Source organism: Charadrius vociferus, unplaced genomic scaffold (assembly GCF_000708025.1).
Source record: "Charadrius vociferus isolate BGI_N301 unplaced genomic scaffold, ASM70802v2 scaffold276, whole genome shotgun sequence".
NCBI classification, from domain to species: Eukaryota; Metazoa; Chordata; class Aves; order Charadriiformes; family Charadriidae; genus Charadrius; species Charadrius vociferus.
The window spans coordinates 2,872,679-2,889,910 of NW_009649075.1; the positions used below are offsets into that span (position 1 = coordinate 2,872,679).

The 17,232-nt window shown below is 41.8% G+C and overlaps 1 protein-coding gene across 1 annotated transcript in view; it reads left to right on the forward strand.

The window, feature by feature from the left end:
- The window catches only part of COL22A1 (collagen, type XXII, alpha 1), a 219,796-nt gene that overhangs the window by 156,464 nt on the left and 46,100 nt on the right, over nt 1-17,232 (forward strand). Inside the window, exons 28-36 of the mRNA XM_009888174.1 lie at nt 1,013-1,075; nt 2,292-2,345; nt 3,304-3,345; nt 5,736-5,768; nt 9,154-9,207; nt 9,741-9,794; nt 12,894-12,947; nt 15,007-15,060; nt 16,643-16,696. Of these exons, the coding sequence (XP_009886476.1) occupies nt 1,013-1,075; nt 2,292-2,345; nt 3,304-3,345; nt 5,736-5,768; nt 9,154-9,207; nt 9,741-9,794; nt 12,894-12,947; nt 15,007-15,060; nt 16,643-16,696 (462 nt within the window). The remainder of the gene's footprint in view (nt 1-1,012; nt 1,076-2,291; nt 2,346-3,303; nt 3,346-5,735; nt 5,769-9,153; nt 9,208-9,740; nt 9,795-12,893; nt 12,948-15,006; nt 15,061-16,642; nt 16,697-17,232) is intronic.

A 17,232-nucleotide genomic window follows, 5' to 3' on the forward strand; every position in this document is an offset into this window, starting at 1 on the left:
TGAGTCTTCCCATACTTCAGAGATAATCTCTTTAGAAAGGGGATCGCCTGTTCTTAGTGAAAGTTTTTTCTTTGTGATATTGCACTACAAATGCAGAGAGCAGAATGATTATAAATAGGAAACCACACGGTTATTTTCAGATGACAAACTGGGTCAACTGGGAGCTAAATTTAAAAATACTTGATATATTTAGAACAAACCACATGACACAGATCATAATTACTCCAATAGCAAGTATTATAAAGCAGAAACTCAAAGGTAAGTTTCAAACAGAAAGAAATCCAAATGTGCAATAGTGCATCCAGAAAATTCTAGGTCTGTTTGTCAGGTAATCTGAACTATTCAGTTTAATACAGTGCAGTTTTTGCATTTCCAGACCATACCAGATCATTAAAAATGAAAATAAAAGTTAGATTTTTTTTTTTTTTTAGCTGCTTCTATTTGCTTGCTGGGTCCTGCTACAGAGCAGCATGAAGACAACATGTCCTAAATTCCATAGTGTCAGCTAAGTGTAACAGCAAAAAAAAAAAAAGAGAGGTCTTAGCTGCTGTTTTAAGCAACTATTTTCCAAGCATAAGATATTATTTGATAATCAAACTAATCCCATTCTGTCTCAGCAAACTACATCTATAATAAATGTCATGGAAAACACTGGGGCAGGTTCTGGCCTACATCATAGACCATATGTACCATGGTGTGACTAGGTATTGAGAAGAAACAATCTTCCAGTCATTATGAGTTCTGAACAATTCACAGTCTAGTGTCACACATGCAAAGGGATAGACAGATAAATCAAGGTTTCATCCTCCCCAGCCTAAAGGCCTGTGGCTAGATTAGCCTACCCTGGGGACCAAACTTCATGCATTTTTAACTTACATGAGTGAGAGAAGAGTTTCGCTCACCATTCTGCTCTTTCATTCTAAATTATATTTGAGAGTAATGGGATTTATTAATAGAAGCCATGCTTGGTGCCTCTTCCTAAATTTCACACACTTCTTTGTCTTACTTTCAGGGTGAAGCAGGTCTTCCTGGTCCTCGGGGTTTACCTGGACTGAGAGGAGAAAAAGGAGACCAGGTGAGTGACTTGGAGGCATGGCTTGATTTGTTTTGGTCATTTGGTCATTTTGGTCATTTGGTGCCAGAAGGACTTATCTCCAGTGTCCCTAGATGATGTTCTCTCTTGGTGTGTTTGCTGTGGTGAGCAGCTGATTGGTGTCCAGCAAAGTCACCAAGTATCCCTTCCAAAAAGGTACTTTACTGCCTAGTGACTGTTCCTAATTGCAGAGGAGGTGCTAATGAACAGCATCTATCCTAAATGCAGAAGGTTACGACTTGTGAGGCAGTAGAAGAGGTACAGTGGTCTTTAGGCCTTCCAGAAATACCTGGCTGATTTAAGAACATTAAAAAAAAATAAATAATAATGACAGCAAAAAATCACAAATCCCCCATGTCACTGAGCCCTGAAGAAGGCTCCTGATGGTTGGATCATTTTCTGATGGCCTAACTACCATCCAAGTCCTGGTGTCTACTGCTTCCCCTGCTGAGCTCCGGACCTCCAGAGGCATTTACATACTGGGAAATAGTTGGATCAGGGGCCTGACAGTAAATTTAGCCGTGTAAATGAGGCCAGTACTCGTGATAACTGACTGCATGCTTGAATGTGGGCAAGAAGGAGCAAAAATCAACTGAGATCTTACCATTCAGTTTGCTATATTATATATATTGTAGAGCACAGGACATATTCTCTCTCTATATAAAATCATAGCAATGTAGGTCAGATAGCTCCTGTTTGAATGCAGGATGAATACATTTTGCTTTTGCACTTTGAGGAGTATTCACGTCATCTTTGTTAAGCATCTCCCATTCAGATGACCAGGTTATCTGGGCAAAACAGAGAGGTCGGCATCAGTGAATGGATGATTTAGAAATGTTTAACATAAGCAAAACTGGTATTATGAATATCCACTTTGAGTCTTAACTCCTGTTCTGGTACGCCTCTTGTTCAACTAGAAAAAAAATCTGTTTTTTATAACTGCATTGTGTAGTAGGATCTTCTACATGAAAGTTGATTTAGGATTCGTGCTTTCCTTTCCATGAAGTTAATGGCTATTTGTTGGCTTTTGAAAATATTGTGGATTTTATGAAGCAATCTCCAAAATGTTACATTTTTAATTGCTTGCACTACATCTTGGAGGACAGGTAAGATCAACTGAAAGTGTAAAATATTCTAGTGGGACTGCTGCAATCAAATAAAAACGTGCATATTTCCTTCTTTCTTTTCCCTATTTTAGGGAGAAAAAGGAAAAGATGGTCTCCCGGGATTGAAAGGAGAAAGAGGAGAAAAGGTGAGCCATGAAATGAGCATGCTCCTCCTTAGAAAAGAGAGGAAAAGTCATGAGTAATGCAGAAAATCATAAGCAGATGATGAAATCCAAGGGCAGTTTCTTTAATTCAAGGAAACTTTTCTTTGTTTTAACATTGTCTGATAGAGGTCAGCCTGGAACTAAATTCTGAAGAACTTTTCTGTGCCTGCCTGTGGTGTGCTAGGACAATAATTTAAGGAATGGTCTGGACTTCTGCCATCACAAGACTATTAATTTTAGTGAAAATGAGAGGACTAGACAAAGGTGATGTCCACCAAAATTTACATTCAACCACTACTGAACATGAAGGTGAACATGAAGCACTAGCCTTGCAGATATCTATGGTTGTATAGTGAAAAATTTACCCTCATCATAGTGGCAGTAGCGATCAGGAAGTGGGTACCACTTTGTTCTTCCTAGGACACATCACTCCTCAGTTTACCAGTGACTTTCACCATCTACGGAGGGTGAGAACTGGATTTAGAAACTTATATTTATGATGAAAATCAGAGGATTTTTTTTTTTTCCCATCCACAAAAGAAGTTCAGCTAAAACATGTTTTCCAATCAAGAATTGTGATCAACTTTAATTTAAAATGAAAATTAAACTCCATATCACTCCTGCACTGTATGGGGGAACGTTAGAAATTCATTGACTTGTGAAGTCAGATCAATGATACAGTCATAAAGTGATAAATACAGCAAAGTGAGAATCCCATATGCAACAAAGCAAGGACTTCAGAAATTTTGGCCAGAGCAATGGGGCAAATTCCACCCATCAGAGAAGTGCTATGGGTTTTTCAGTGTCACTGAGCTGACGGGTTGTCATTGGGTTACAACCCATCTGGTAATGTTGCATCTTCTAGCTGATAATTATGAGTTTTATTTGGGAATCTTTTCCTATTTTTATCTTTTTATTTATATTTTTCTCCTCTCTCTAGGGTGACATGGGTTCCCCTGGCCCACCAGGCTTACCTGGAACAGTAAGTAAGATTGTGTTCTGTGCTTTAACAATATTTAAGGCATCATCACACTTCCACCAAACAAATTCCTCTGAAACAAAGCTTTTGAAGATCCCAACTTCTCTGCAGAAACTTTAGGACCCATTTATTCTGAGGCTATCTCCCTTTGCTTCAGAGAAGCAATATCAAGTTTTATTTGGTCCTTTTATATTGGGGGGAGGTTGTGTCCTCCTCTGCTTCTTTTCAAACAACATTTCTGTATGCCTTTGCCTTGCCATAGCACTTAAATTGAACTTGTGATTTCTTTAGCAGTGGTGGGAGCTGTCTGAAGGTCATGGCTGAAAACAGGGAGTGTGTTCATACAGATTTTCCAGGGTGAGCTAGATTTTTCCAGCTGAGACCTCAGGATAAGACTGGCTCGCTCTCAACAGATAATGGTGAACAGCAGCTTGTCTTCTTGGGGAATAATTAACCTTCCTCCAGGAAAAACAGAGGGTTCCACTTCTCATTGACATAAACTTATGGGGTGGAGCATTCAGGCTCAGCGGTGATGCAGCCTCCCAGAGCCACCATCACACATGGTGCCATGCTGTGCTGTAAGCCCAGAAAGACCCTTTCATCCCAGAGCTCATTCTGGGTTCAGCATAGGATCCAATAGTGTCATGGTTTAACCCTGGCCAGCAACTAGGACCACTCAGCCATTTGCTCGCTCCACCCCACCCCCAGTAGGGTTGGAAGAAGAGGGAGAAAAGGAGGGGGAAAAAAACCTTGTGGGGAGAGATAAAGACAGTTTCACAGAGCAGAAATGAAAGTGGAAAATAATAATAATGGTAAAAGAATATACAAAACAAAGCAATACAACACAAATTGCTCTCACCATCCAATGATCGATTTTCCAGCCCATCCTGAGCAGTGACTGTAGATTCCTGCCCCCCGGCCAACCCCCATATTTATACTGAACATGATGTCTGTGTTATGGAATATTCCGTCGGCCAGCTTGTCCTGTCTATGCTCCCTCTCAGCTTTTATGGGAAGATGAAAAAGTCCTTGGCTAATGTAAACATTACTTAGCATCAACTAAAACAATATGTGTTATCAACATTATTCTCATACTAAATCCAAAACACAGTAGCTACTAGGAAGAAAATTAACTCTATCCCAGCTGAAACCAGGACAAACACGCAAACCAGTCATACCTGACTGCACGTACCCTTTCTGCTAATAAAATAAAAAAAAAGGACAAGAAAACATCAATTTGCTGTTTTAAAAAAGAGTCTGCAAAATTAATTTTGGGAGCATGAGCATAATTACAATGAAGTTCACTGGGATTAAAGCAGCATCCACTGAATGTAAATGCATAAACCTCAGAGTTCTCTCCAGCAGAAGTTGAGTAAGCAGCTTGGAATAAGCACTAGGAATGAGCCTGTCATTGCAACAGGAGGGCTGATCCCAGTCACAGATCCTCCAACAAACAGTAGATATCCACTTGTCAGCTTTACTCACCACAGCTGGTTCCAGCGGCCATATTCACAGCTTATGGAGAGAATTTGAATCAAGGTCTGTCGGTGAAAATCAAGTACCTAAAGACCTTCATGCAGCAATGGAGGAGGTGTTATAATTTATCCCCTGCCATTAGTTGGACCTCTTTAATCTGTGCCAAAAAGTGCTTCATGGTATTGTGTAGGAAGGCTCCATGTGTATCACACAAAAAAGACCCAGTCACAATACCAAGTCACAACAATCTGTCTTAGTAAAGGTGGGGAAGGCAGTTTAAACAGTACAACATGGCTAGACATGAAGAAGATATGCCCGACTGCTCAAGCTGTGTTTGTAAGGAGAAATAATTTCTATTTCAACAGTAAAAGTAGGTGATAATTTTGACATATTCTCACTTCATCAAGGACTAATTTTTGCTTCACAATTTTTCCAGTTTTGATAAAAGATACCGCCTCTCTCTACAAAACCTTACCCCTTTTTTTTTTGTGGTTAGTCCTTCCAGCTGACTATGTAATCCCTAAGACAACCATGTTGAGATGTATATGTCATGTACATGGTAAAAAGCAGACAGAGAACACACCAAGGTCAGCCATGGAGTCAGAAAGTTTAATGATACTGAAGGTGTCTCCAAGTGGAAAAGTCAGCTGGAGATTGCGAACAGTAAACTTGCTAACAAGGTTAAAGATTGTTTGTTCTTTCATAGCAGCGGGGCATACATGATGTTTTTGAGTTTATGTTCATATTTCAAATACTCTAGGAAATCTCTGGTATTTGTGGGCTTTTTTCCAATGAGCCAGATGTTACAATGTGTTGCTCATTTATAAACCTGCTGATGGATATATGGAATGTTTAATATGTAATGACAAGGAGAAAAATAGGCAACGCTTCTTTGAACACTGTGGTTTCTCTTCCAGACAGCCTTCTTCACCCCACACCCTAGGATTCCTGTAAGTAACATCTCTAATAAACATGGTCTCTGGCTTATTATCTCCTGTATCTGATAGACACACAGCACCTTAGTATTTTCCATGTTCTTTAAATGCTTTTAGTAAAGAGCTCAGACTGAGTCCGCTTCTGGGCACCATTGTAACCAGCCATGATGAGAATCCCATGGCTGTCCTGGTAACAGCAGCATCCAAGCCAGCTGTGGCTGGTACAAAACTGTACGCTGTCCCAGCCTCTTAAATGAAGTTTAAAATTGAGTGTTGTTTCCCACTTACAGCTCATAGTTGGAAATATCTGGCATTGCACAGGATCACACCATTGGAATATGAATAAGCATGATGAGGATCAGGAGGCTTTATGGCACGTATTAATGGTGGAGGTAGGCTGTAAGAGTGTCATTAGAAAAGAAAATGAATATGCCAGGTTCTTCAGAGGCTGAGGAAGGAAAGAGTAATGTGAGGTAATACTGGAAATAGAGATGAGATTTCTTTGGTTCACTTTTTCCTCTGGCTCATAGTTTGCTAGTATATATACTGAGGAAATATGCAGAACAATGACATCTTATGTGGTCTTTGGAGTGCTACAATGACAGAAGGAGTTATCCCTTTCGCTTTGAGTGCATTACTTGTGTAAATGAGCTCCAAGATGGTGAAGAATAAAAGGCTTGAAGTGTGTCAGCAGGTCAGGTGGCTGGGACTTTTGCATGTGCAAGATGAATGTGAAGATGCACAGGTCTGCACGTAGTGTTGCAAGCTTTGGGAGGAGAAGGGGAGGTAAGGATAGTTACCTTTGATTTACAGCTCTACAGATTAAGGTGTCAGAAGGTGGTGATATGCCTTAGGAGAGTGTCATAGGTTATGTTTTAGAGGCTGCAGCACCAGTAGGGTACTGAAAGATGTCATGCACTCTCCAAACTCCATACTTGCCACTGCTTTCCATGGAGTATGTGGTGTACAGTGACAGGGAGCAGCTTATGCAGGTGGAGGCAGGAAAGACAGTCTGGAGAGAAGGCAGCAGCACCATTACTCTTTTTACTTATTATTAGTTAAAATCAATTTCATTTAAAACACACCTTGATAATTGTCAGAAATGGAAAATCTCTGACCAAGTGAGTCTGAGCTCACTTTTATCCACCACCACATCTCTCTTGTGTGTTTTGGGTGCTCTGCAGAAACTTGCTAATGCAGCAGGGCACTAGAGGAGAGGTCAGTTTGTTCCATGGGGTGCAGGGAACTTTTTCATGTTTATTTAGGCTAGTCAGTTAAAACCATTAAATATTTTTTTGAAATGGGGTGTGTGAGAACCACAGTGGTGGCCAGGTATGATGGCGGGAAAGAGGTAAATCCAGTAAAGTAGGAGATGGCTCCTCACTTGGACTTCTATCTCCCACTGCAGCTGGGCACAGCTGAGCCCCCACTGCGTTTGCTCTCCTTTAAGTGGCGCAGAAATGACTAACGCATTAATTGAGACTACAGGAGGACACCGCCGAGAGCAGGTCAAGGAAGCTGTAAGCACTGATCTGGCTCAGGTTGGCAGAAGCTGTTAGCTGTCACAGCATCATTTCTGTTCATTGAGCTGTAGGGAAGAAGTGGGTGGCAGCGGTCCAGCGGTGGCAGTGGGTCCAGCTGCCGGGGGCAGAGGTCTCCACAATGTGCAGCACTAGCAGGCAGTGCTAACAGTCTAGGCAGATAGTTGTGGGTTCGGCAAATTTGGAAGGACTCGCAAACAGATTTGCTGGTAGATTGGGTTAAGAAATGCTTCCTCTACAATGTTTGTGACTGTGCAAGGACATTAGACTGGGATTTTGCCAATGTTACATTAACATACAAGTCAAGTATTAAGGAAAAAGTGGGAGAAAGGAGAATATTAAAAATGCTTCCTTCCTTTACCTGTTGAGTTACTTCTTCCCTTTGCAGTCTTGTTTACCCTGGTTAAATGTGCCCTTATTCCCACTTACTAACACCACCCCTGCCTAAAAAAATTATGGCTGTATGTCTGTGCTTTGTTATTCTGCTTTCTCTAAAGGGTTTCCGAGCATGAAATGTCATAATGCAAAACAACTTCCAAGCACAACCATACAGGTTTGCTGCATAGGACCCTTCGCTCGAACTTCTTTAGGTGGTCCCGTTATCTTTCTGAAGGCCACTAGGTGGCATAAGGGACTGCCTGAGTAAAAGGTGCTACTTGTAGAGTAAAATTCCTCCTATTATTTATCACAGATGATAATATTTATTCATAACGCATAATAAATACAGAACTAAGTAATATTTATGCAGTTACATTTATTTTGTCTGTTAAAGAATCACTTGCAAATGGACTTGAATTCCCAGGTGTTGCAAAAATGATTGGCAAATAGCTGATGCGAATAAAATTCAAGCTGATTTGTCTTGGGCTCTGAGTTTTGACTGATCACTATTCCTCATGCGTGTGCAGCTTAAATCACTGATGTTCTTACTCTTCCTTGATTGCATAATTGAAACACCTTGTATGATAAATAATGAATAAGTAATGATTGCTGTTGCCTGAATACATATGTTCATATAAATATACAAATGTGAGTGTTCATGTAGTGCCTGTTTTTTTCCAGCTAGTTCCATAATTGTGTACTGTTCCTTTTCAATTTATAAAAAGCAGAAATATGGATTTATTGGTTATTGTTCTAGAGCTCAGAACAAAGCTGATGAACTTCTTTCTGAAAGCATCTTCAATTTACTGTAAGGAGGAAGAACAGGAATAAATTAATCTCATTAGTCAATGATGGTGATGCATGAAATAAATGTACTGACATTGCAGGAGGGAGGGGAAGTTGCGTGGCTGTATGGAGATGTTAACAGAACTAGAGATCAGGAAACGCTTCATAGTACACATCTCTCAGTGGCCAAGATGATACCCTGAACACCCATCTCTTATAGAAGGAATAGGAAACCGTCTGTATGTGGGATAATGTCCCCAATTGTAGGATGACATATGGTCCCCGGTCCTACAAAAAGGCAGTGCAGTGGCACTGGTGCTTTTGCTCGTAGTCATGTCACCTGGCCTTTTAATTCTTTGGAGCTGAATTGATCAAATTTTGGAACAGGAGATTATTTAAGTACTATTCTCTATGAGCAAAAACTATTCACTTTAAATTAAACATTTTTGCATTTATTATAAAATGAAGCCTAGACAGAGATCCAAGAGCAGCCAAGAAGCCTAGACAGAGATCTCCAAATTTTAGTTTGTGAAATTATAGTTTTGAAACATTGACCTCCAAGTCCTTTGAGGAAGCTACTCTACATTAGAAATTGATATCTCATTGAAAGAGCCCTCTTAGGAAACAGAACTGGTTTGATACACAGCCATGGAAACAGCTTTAATTTTTCTCTTTTTCTTATTGTTTTATATCAGGGTGAACCTGGACCAAAAGGGGAGAAAGGAGATCAAGGAACGAGCGGAGAACCTGTAAGCACGGCCAAGTGCTTCCTCAGTTAGTTTTGAACTTTAGAAGGGAGCAAACATGAGAGCTGCCTGTTTTGGAGCAGGGAGAGGGGTGGGGTGGGGAAAGCTAATGCTCCTTCTGTAGTTGGGGTGCTCCTCTCATCAGAAATGGCCACAGTGGTGCTTGGCTTTGTACTGGCTGTAGAGGAAGCTACATGACCACATGAATTTAAGCACCTTATTTATAGCTCTGGGCCTTGGGACCTTGGACTATGGGGTTTGCTAGACAGAGCTTGGCTGACAGTAGGGGTGTACAGGATTTATTAAGGGCTTTTGAAATGATGTGGCCCAGCTAAATTGTGCATTTGGCTACTCCATTTGTATTCTGGACTGCTCTTGTGCTGGATGGAGCTGCTGGGAGAGACAGATTCCTGTGCAGTCACAGCCTCTGTAAAAACTACCCTTTCTTCTCTGTTGGAGGAATGACATACATCTGCTCAGGAGAAAAAAGGAGCAGTTTTCTTCAGGTCTTTCACCTTTCCCTCTGTTTTTTGCAGGGATTACCTGGAGTCCCAGGTGAACAAGGTGTCCCAGGACCTGCAGGAGTACAGGTAAGAGGGCTCAGCCTTGAAGAAAACCTTTGACATTACCAAAGATGGGTGCCTTCAAAGTCTATATCACTGTAAATAATTCTTACCTATACACCAACAGCCCATTTCTCCTTTCTCTTTGTAAATTCAGGGACTTCTGCAGAGTTATTTACTTATGCAGGACATCAGAACAATGTGAGGAAAATCAAAGCAGAAATATGATGTCTCTGTAGCATGGTTAGTATTGTGTGAGACTCCTTCCAGCTTCGGGATCCATCAAGAGAACATCTTGTATTGATGCCACTGAACCACAGGTCTCCACTGAGACCAGCATGGATGAGTTGAGACCTGCTTGCCAAACTAAAGGGCAAGAAGGAAATGCGCACGCAGTGGAAGCAGGGACAGGTATCCTGGGAAGAGTATAGGGACACTGCCTGGTTGTGTAGGACAGGGTCAGGAAGGCCAAGGTGCAGCTGGAGCTGAACTTGGCAAGTGACGCAAAGAATAATAAGAAGGGCTTCTACAGGTATGTAAGCCAGAAAAGGAAGGTCAGAGAAAGCGTATGCCCCTGACGAGCAAGACTGGCAAACGGGTAACAGTGGACGAGGAGAAGGCTGAGGAACTCAATAACTTTTTGCCTCAGTCTTCACTGGCAACCTCTCTCCCCACACCTCTCGAGTGGATGAACCGCAAGACATGGAGTGGGGAAGCAAAGTTCCTCCCACTGTAAGAAAAGATCGGGTTCATGAACACCTGAGGAACGTGAACATACAGAAATGTATGGGAACTGATGAGATGCAGGTCCCAGAGTCCTGAGGGAATTGGCTGATGTAGTGGCCGAGCCACTCTCCATGATATTTGAAAAGTCATGGCAGTCAGGTGAAGTCCCCGGTGACTGGAAAAGGGGAAACATTGCACCCATTTTTTAAAAGGGTAGAAAGGAGGACCCTGGGAACTATCGATCTGTCAGCCTCACCTCCATGCCTGGGCAGATCCTCCTAGAAGCTATGCTAAGGTGTGTGGAGGACAAGGAGGTGATTCGAGTCAGCCAACATGGCTTCACCAGGGGCAAGTCCTACCTGACCAACCTAGTGTCCTTCTATGGTGGAGTGTCTACATCAGTGGACAAGAGAAGAACTACGGATGTCATCTATCTGGACTTCTTTATGGCCTTTGACATGGTCCCCCACAACAACCTTCTCTCTAAATTGGAGATAAATGGATTTGATAGGTGGACTGTTCAGTGGATGAGGAACTGCTTCAACATTCACATCCAGAGGATAGTGGTCAATGGCTCAATGTTCAGATGGAGATCAGTGACAAGTGGTGTCCCTCAGGGTTCCATACTGGGACCAGTACTGTTCAATATCTTCATCAATGACATATACAGCAGGATCAAGTGCACCCTCAGCAAGTTCGTGGATGATACCAAGCTGAGTGGTGAAGTTGACACGCCTGAGGGAGGGGATGTCATCCAGAGGGACATGGACAGGCTCCAGAAGTGAGCCCATGTGAACCTCATGAGGTTCAACAAGAACAAATACATGGTCCTGCATCTGGGTTGAGACAACCCTCAGTATCAATATAGGCTGGGGGATGAAGGAATTGAGAGAAGCTCACCAAAAAGGACTTGGGGGTACTGGTGGATAAAAAAATGGACATAAGTTAGCAATGTGCGCTCGCAGCCCAGAAGGCTAACCGTATCCTGGGCTGCATCAAAAGCAGCATGGCCAGCAGGGTGAGGGAGGTATTTCTGCGCCTCTACTCTGCTCTGGAACCCTCAGCACAGGAAAGACATGGTCCTGTTGGAGCGGGTCCAGAGGAGGGCCACGAAGATGATCTGAGGGCTGGAGCACCTCTGCAGTGAGGACAGGCTGAGAGAGTTGGGGTTGTTCAGCCTGGAGAAGAGAAGGCTTTGGGAAGACCTTACTGTGGCCTTTCAGTACTTAAAGGGGGCTTACAAGAAAGATGGGGACAGACTTTTTATCAGGGTCTGTTGCAATAGGACAGAGGTAATGGCTTTATAGTAGAAGAGGGTAGGTTTAGACTAGATAGAAGGAAGAAATTTTTTACACTGAGGCTGGTAAAACACTGGAACAGGCTGCCCAGAGAAGTTGCAGATGCCCCATCCCTGGAAACGTTCAAGGTCAGGTTGGAGAGGGCTCTGAGCAACCTGGTCTAGTTGAAGATGTCCCTGCTTATTGCAGGGGGGTTGGACTAGATTACCTTTAAAGGTTCCTTCCAACCCAAACTATTCTATGATTCTATGATTCTAAGTTACTGCTGCACATTGGTAAAACATCACAGAGCATTCAGATTCCAGCCCAGCCCATTTGACCCTGAATGCACTATGGATCATGTGACCCAGTTTTATAGTCTCAATTATTTTATGAAAATTTCTTGGCTCACACATATTGCTTCCAGTCATCACTTAAGTATGTTTTCTTGTCAGCCTGGGAGGGTGTTCACTCTGCCATCATCTGTGCTGTACCCAGGTCATATAGTCAGCTGTTATTTGGGCATCAACAGCTTGAACAAGTTAACAGCAGTCTTAGTATTGTGGAAAAAAAACAGTAATACCATGCAACTTTTAACTAACGTGCTAAATGGGGGACTGTTCAGTGAGTAGGCTCTGTTGTGCCAAAATCTTTAAGAAGGGGCTATGTGATATATAGGGACTAACCTCCTGGACTGTGATCTGTTTTGACCATTTCTAAATGGCTGTTTGCATTTGAGAACTGCAGGCAAAACTTCCTCTGTGCAGGGAGACCATCAGAGTTGAGTGGGAAATGGAGTAGCTGGTAGGCCTGACTATAGGAAGGAGTTTCACCCAGATGAATGCCTGCAAGTTTTGACACCCTGTGCTGAGAAACAGCCTCTAAGCTGTTCAGTCATTAGTAATTCTTCTTATGTCTCAGGTGTTTATATTTCATTTTCTCCTTGCACAGAGAACTGGAAGCCATCTCCTCAGCCATTAAACTCCTCTGTGAATTTATTAACAAAACCCATGGCCTAGTGCACGTTCAGGCATCTTTCATGCACCTTGAAGTCTTCTTGTCTGGCAGGCAGGCAGTCCCATCCTGTCTCTAATCAGCTGGTGTCTCTCTTCTTTCCACACAGGGCACAAAGGGGCAGAAAGGAGCCCGAGGAGAAGCCGGAGGCCCTGGAGAGACTGTGAGTAACTGCTTCCCTGGCAGCATTTTTCCCTGACAGTAACACACCTGAAGGGACACTGAAGTCAATGCTTTGCAGATTGGCAGTCCCAGGGCACATCCGAAGCTGCAGCTGGAAGAGTCGCTGCTTGTGGGCAAACAGGCACAGCTGCACCAAACAGATCAATGCCCCAATCAGCCCAGCTCTAAATTGTGCAGCTTTTGTTGGCTAAATCTCTCCCTCTCTAACAAAATGCCCTCTTTTTCTGGGTGAGGTGCCGGCAGAGCTTGTTACTGCACCGAGATATCAGCCAAGCCCAGGCAGCCAGCTGGTGCGGGGAGCTCACGTCTCAGCAGCAGGATGAATTAGTTTCTGATCACGGTTGGTTTTAGGCTTCTCAGTCAATTCTGCTTTCTTTAATACAGGCTCATCACCAGAGGAATCATCACAGACCACTTTTTTGAGGCCTGTGTTGTAGGGAGTGCTGCTGTTGTCTGACTGTGTGCTAAAGAACAGCAAAGGATCCAACTCCTCTTTTATTATTGTGAGAGCGTATAAGCCCTTTATGGCTGAATAAAAGGCCACATACTTGCTTTGCAAGCAGAGAAGGAAGGCTGAACTACTTGAAATAACGAACGAGAGAGAGGATGTTTGTGTCTGGGAGAGGAGGGAATGGGAAATCCAAAGGAAGCATCCTAGAGCACTGAAATTTCTTCTTCCACCTTTGTGTTCACAGTTTTCCTTTTTGGGCTTGTGCTTAGACGTTGTCTCTAGCAGTGCTTTGACCCTAAACTCCAAACTGCCTGTCCCCAGCAATCTTTCACTCTTGGTTGAAGGACTCCTTAATTGTTTTGGGGAGGACAAAAAAATAAATAAAGGCAAAAAATTCCCCCCTTCCACCAAACCTACCCATTGATTTTATTTCTTTGTATAACCTGGTGGCTGGAAGGATGTTAATGATACGGAAATGCAGGCACATGCAGGCATCCTATTTTTCCCGTCCTCTCACAGACTGCCACTGCTCCAAATGTTTCTATTGGCTTGTAGACCTGTGACTGTAAATAACACAGAAATAAGGAAATAATTCTCTTTTAGTGAGCCAAAGGCAACAGGTGGACATTCACTTTGTCAAGAGTTGTGCCGTGGAAGATTTTCATCATCTCCCAACTGTTTGCATTGTCCCTCTGCAAGATATTACTGCCTAGCCCTTCCAGGAGAAGGGGGTTCTCTGTATTGCAAGTCAGACAGATTATTTCAGTCTGCTGATGCAGATGTTTTTAGATAGCCTGTCTGATTTAGCCCTAAATGGATTAGGCATGCTCATAGAAATCCTTTTCCTTGCAAAGCTGTGATGACAGGTAAACCCTGGCCAGTGCAGAGTGATGAGCAGCTACAGAAGTAGCAACTTCAACCTGATATGGTGAAGTTTAGAGGAAAATGTCTAAATATAGCCTGGTAACCCCAAACATACATCTCTACGGGGACATAAATCCCCAAATATATGTTCTCTTACGGGCCCCATGCATTTCTGGGGACACACATGGACTTTCCCACCCTAGAATCTTTCCCTTGCAGACGGAAAAGACATGCAATTCAGAACTATAATACTTTGAATGGTTTGAGCTGTTCATCTATTCAGTGCAAATGGGTGTTTTCAGGTTTTATTTCCCAGAGTAGAGAAAGGTAGAATTGTCAACAAAGCATGTTGTGTTGACCTAGATTTTCATTTTAATGATAAATCAGCATACTTTCCTCTGTTCTCTTGATGTTTCAGGTCCAGACTTTTCTTCCTGTACCTCATCTAGATTTAGGTTTTATTATTATTATTTTATTATTTAGGTTTTATTTTTTAATTATTATTATTAGGTAGTTTCAAGTTCCCAAAGGGAGTCTTCATCCATTTTGTATTGTTTCATGCTTCTTTACACTACAAAGTGCTTCACAAAAATGCTATTTTTTGCTTTGTGCTTGTGCAACACATTGTCTGACAGGAACTCCAATCTCATTTGGAACATCTTGTTCCTGTGGTGGTACAAGTTGTGAATTATATATGCATACGCATTTCATTTTCTTAAAACAGGGTGCGACTGGACCAGCAGGGCCTCCAGGTCCAAGAGGCTTGCCAGGAAATGTGGTACGTATGTACCAGTGTATTTGATTTCCCATCTGTGCCCTCATTTCTTTATTTGATGTGTTTAGTTTTCCCTTCCACAGGGTTAACTATCAGATTCAAAAAGCTGTGTTTCATTACACCTTTTTTTATGGTTGAGTTGAAAGATTTGGAGTCACCTGGGAATGGTGTATCCATGAAACATACTCTCATTTTCATTTGTAGCAAGAGGGAGGCATGGAGCTGCTGCATTCCTCACCAAATTGTCAAAAGGGATTTTTGCTGCAAGTTCTTCAAGTGAAAAATTTCAATGTTTATTGTCTCTCTGGTTTTGTTTCCTTTGCCTCATTTTCCTTTACCCTTTCCTTTTGAAAACATGACTTCCTGACACAAATATTGCATGGTAAACTCCATGAACTTATGAAACTTATGAAAACATGCAAGTATTTGATCCTACAATCAGAGCCTTGAAATCAATATGGTGTCCTCCTTACCTCAGTAGGTGTTCATCACCATCATTAAGTTGTGCATGATAGAGCTTTTCACGTTTGTAAAAAAATATTTGGACTAACTCTACTCCCTGCTCTACTAGTGTTATTTTCTTTCTAGTGCCTGGGGTTTCTCTGGGTTTACACCAGATTAAGTGAAAAACAGCAGTTAGACTCCATGTTATAATGCACCCAGACACAGTAGTTTAGCACAGAGAGCTCTTTAAGGCAGAGTTTATTACCTGGGCAATCCAAGAAATCTTAAATTGCCTTTATACTAGTTGTTAAGATACATTTGATTTAATTGTATTAAGGTAGTGATTTAATTTCAAACTGAATGATAATATAAAAAAATGAAGACCTTTTCCAATTTCGTATTTGTTTAAGCAAACTTCTGTATCAGTAATACCAATATATTACCTATAAAAGGTAATATAGTTGGAAATAATTTTTTATTGGTGCAGAAAGGAAAATAACTATTACATTCATCCTGTGAGGAGGTCAATCCAATCTTACTGGTGCCAAAGCATCATTTCGCATCTTAAAATGGAGTACCACTCCATAATGTGTTTTGGTGAGTTAGGAAGTTACAGTATTTAATTGGGAGCTGTAAATGATCTATATTTTGACAAGGAATCCTTTGAGATCTGCCAAGATGTGAAAAGGATTGAAAACTGAAATAAAGGGTAAAATTAACATAGATATGTTTTCCAATGTATAGCTTTGGAGAACAGTAGCCATAAAAAAATATTGTGAGACTTTTGGCTTCTTTGATACAGAGGTGATAGTTGGGGTTTTGTTGGTAGTGGATTGGGAACTACTGAGGTTTCCACAGAGTGAAAAAAATAGTTATTGGTAGAAAGAGAATGTGCAAATCTGGGATTATCTCAATTTCTGCTTTGCTGTTCAACTCTTTTTTATATTGAAGAAAAATAAGTCCTTTAAGCACTCGGTACACAGCTTTTCTGTGGTGTTCTCTGGATTATAAATTGTCTATACTGGGAAATACAGAACTGATACTAATCCTTAAGACAGATTGTACTAAACCCACTATTTGCTTTCGGACCAAATACTGCTTAAAAAGAAAGTTTTAGGCTTTAAAGTTCTTTTCTTTCCAGGGTGTGCCTGGAGACCCTGGACTACCGGGAAAGGAGGGAGCAAAGGGGGAAAAGGTGAGTTTCTTCTTTCATGGATTTGTTTCTTTTCTTCCTGGGCATTTTAAGTAACTTGGAACAGGAGCAGCCTGAACTGGGAAATGATTTCATAGGTTTGTAGACACATGAGTTTATGAGATCATCTCGTCTGACCTCTTCCATTACACACGCTACAAGGTTTTCACCCTGTTGCAGCTTTATAATTTACCTAATAAAACCACTAAGATGCAACTGGATACAGTGAAGTCACTGCTACACATTTATGCAAAGATGATCTTCTACTGTCCTCACTGCCTGATGAGAGTGGGCATTTGGTGTTTTAATTACCTCCTGTTCACCACTGTAAATACAAAGGTGGAAGTAAAATGGGTTTTCACGGTTAGGAAAATGAGATTTCTGCTTTCTTGATAAGCTGTTGTAACTGGACCGTTAGTTCAGCTTTCCAGTGCATCCCGCCTTACCTTTTGCCTGCCTTGCCTAACTATTCTGTCCCATCACATAGATAGGCAGTGAGCTATCTGAGGTCAGGGGTTTGTAATTTACTTGTACGTTGC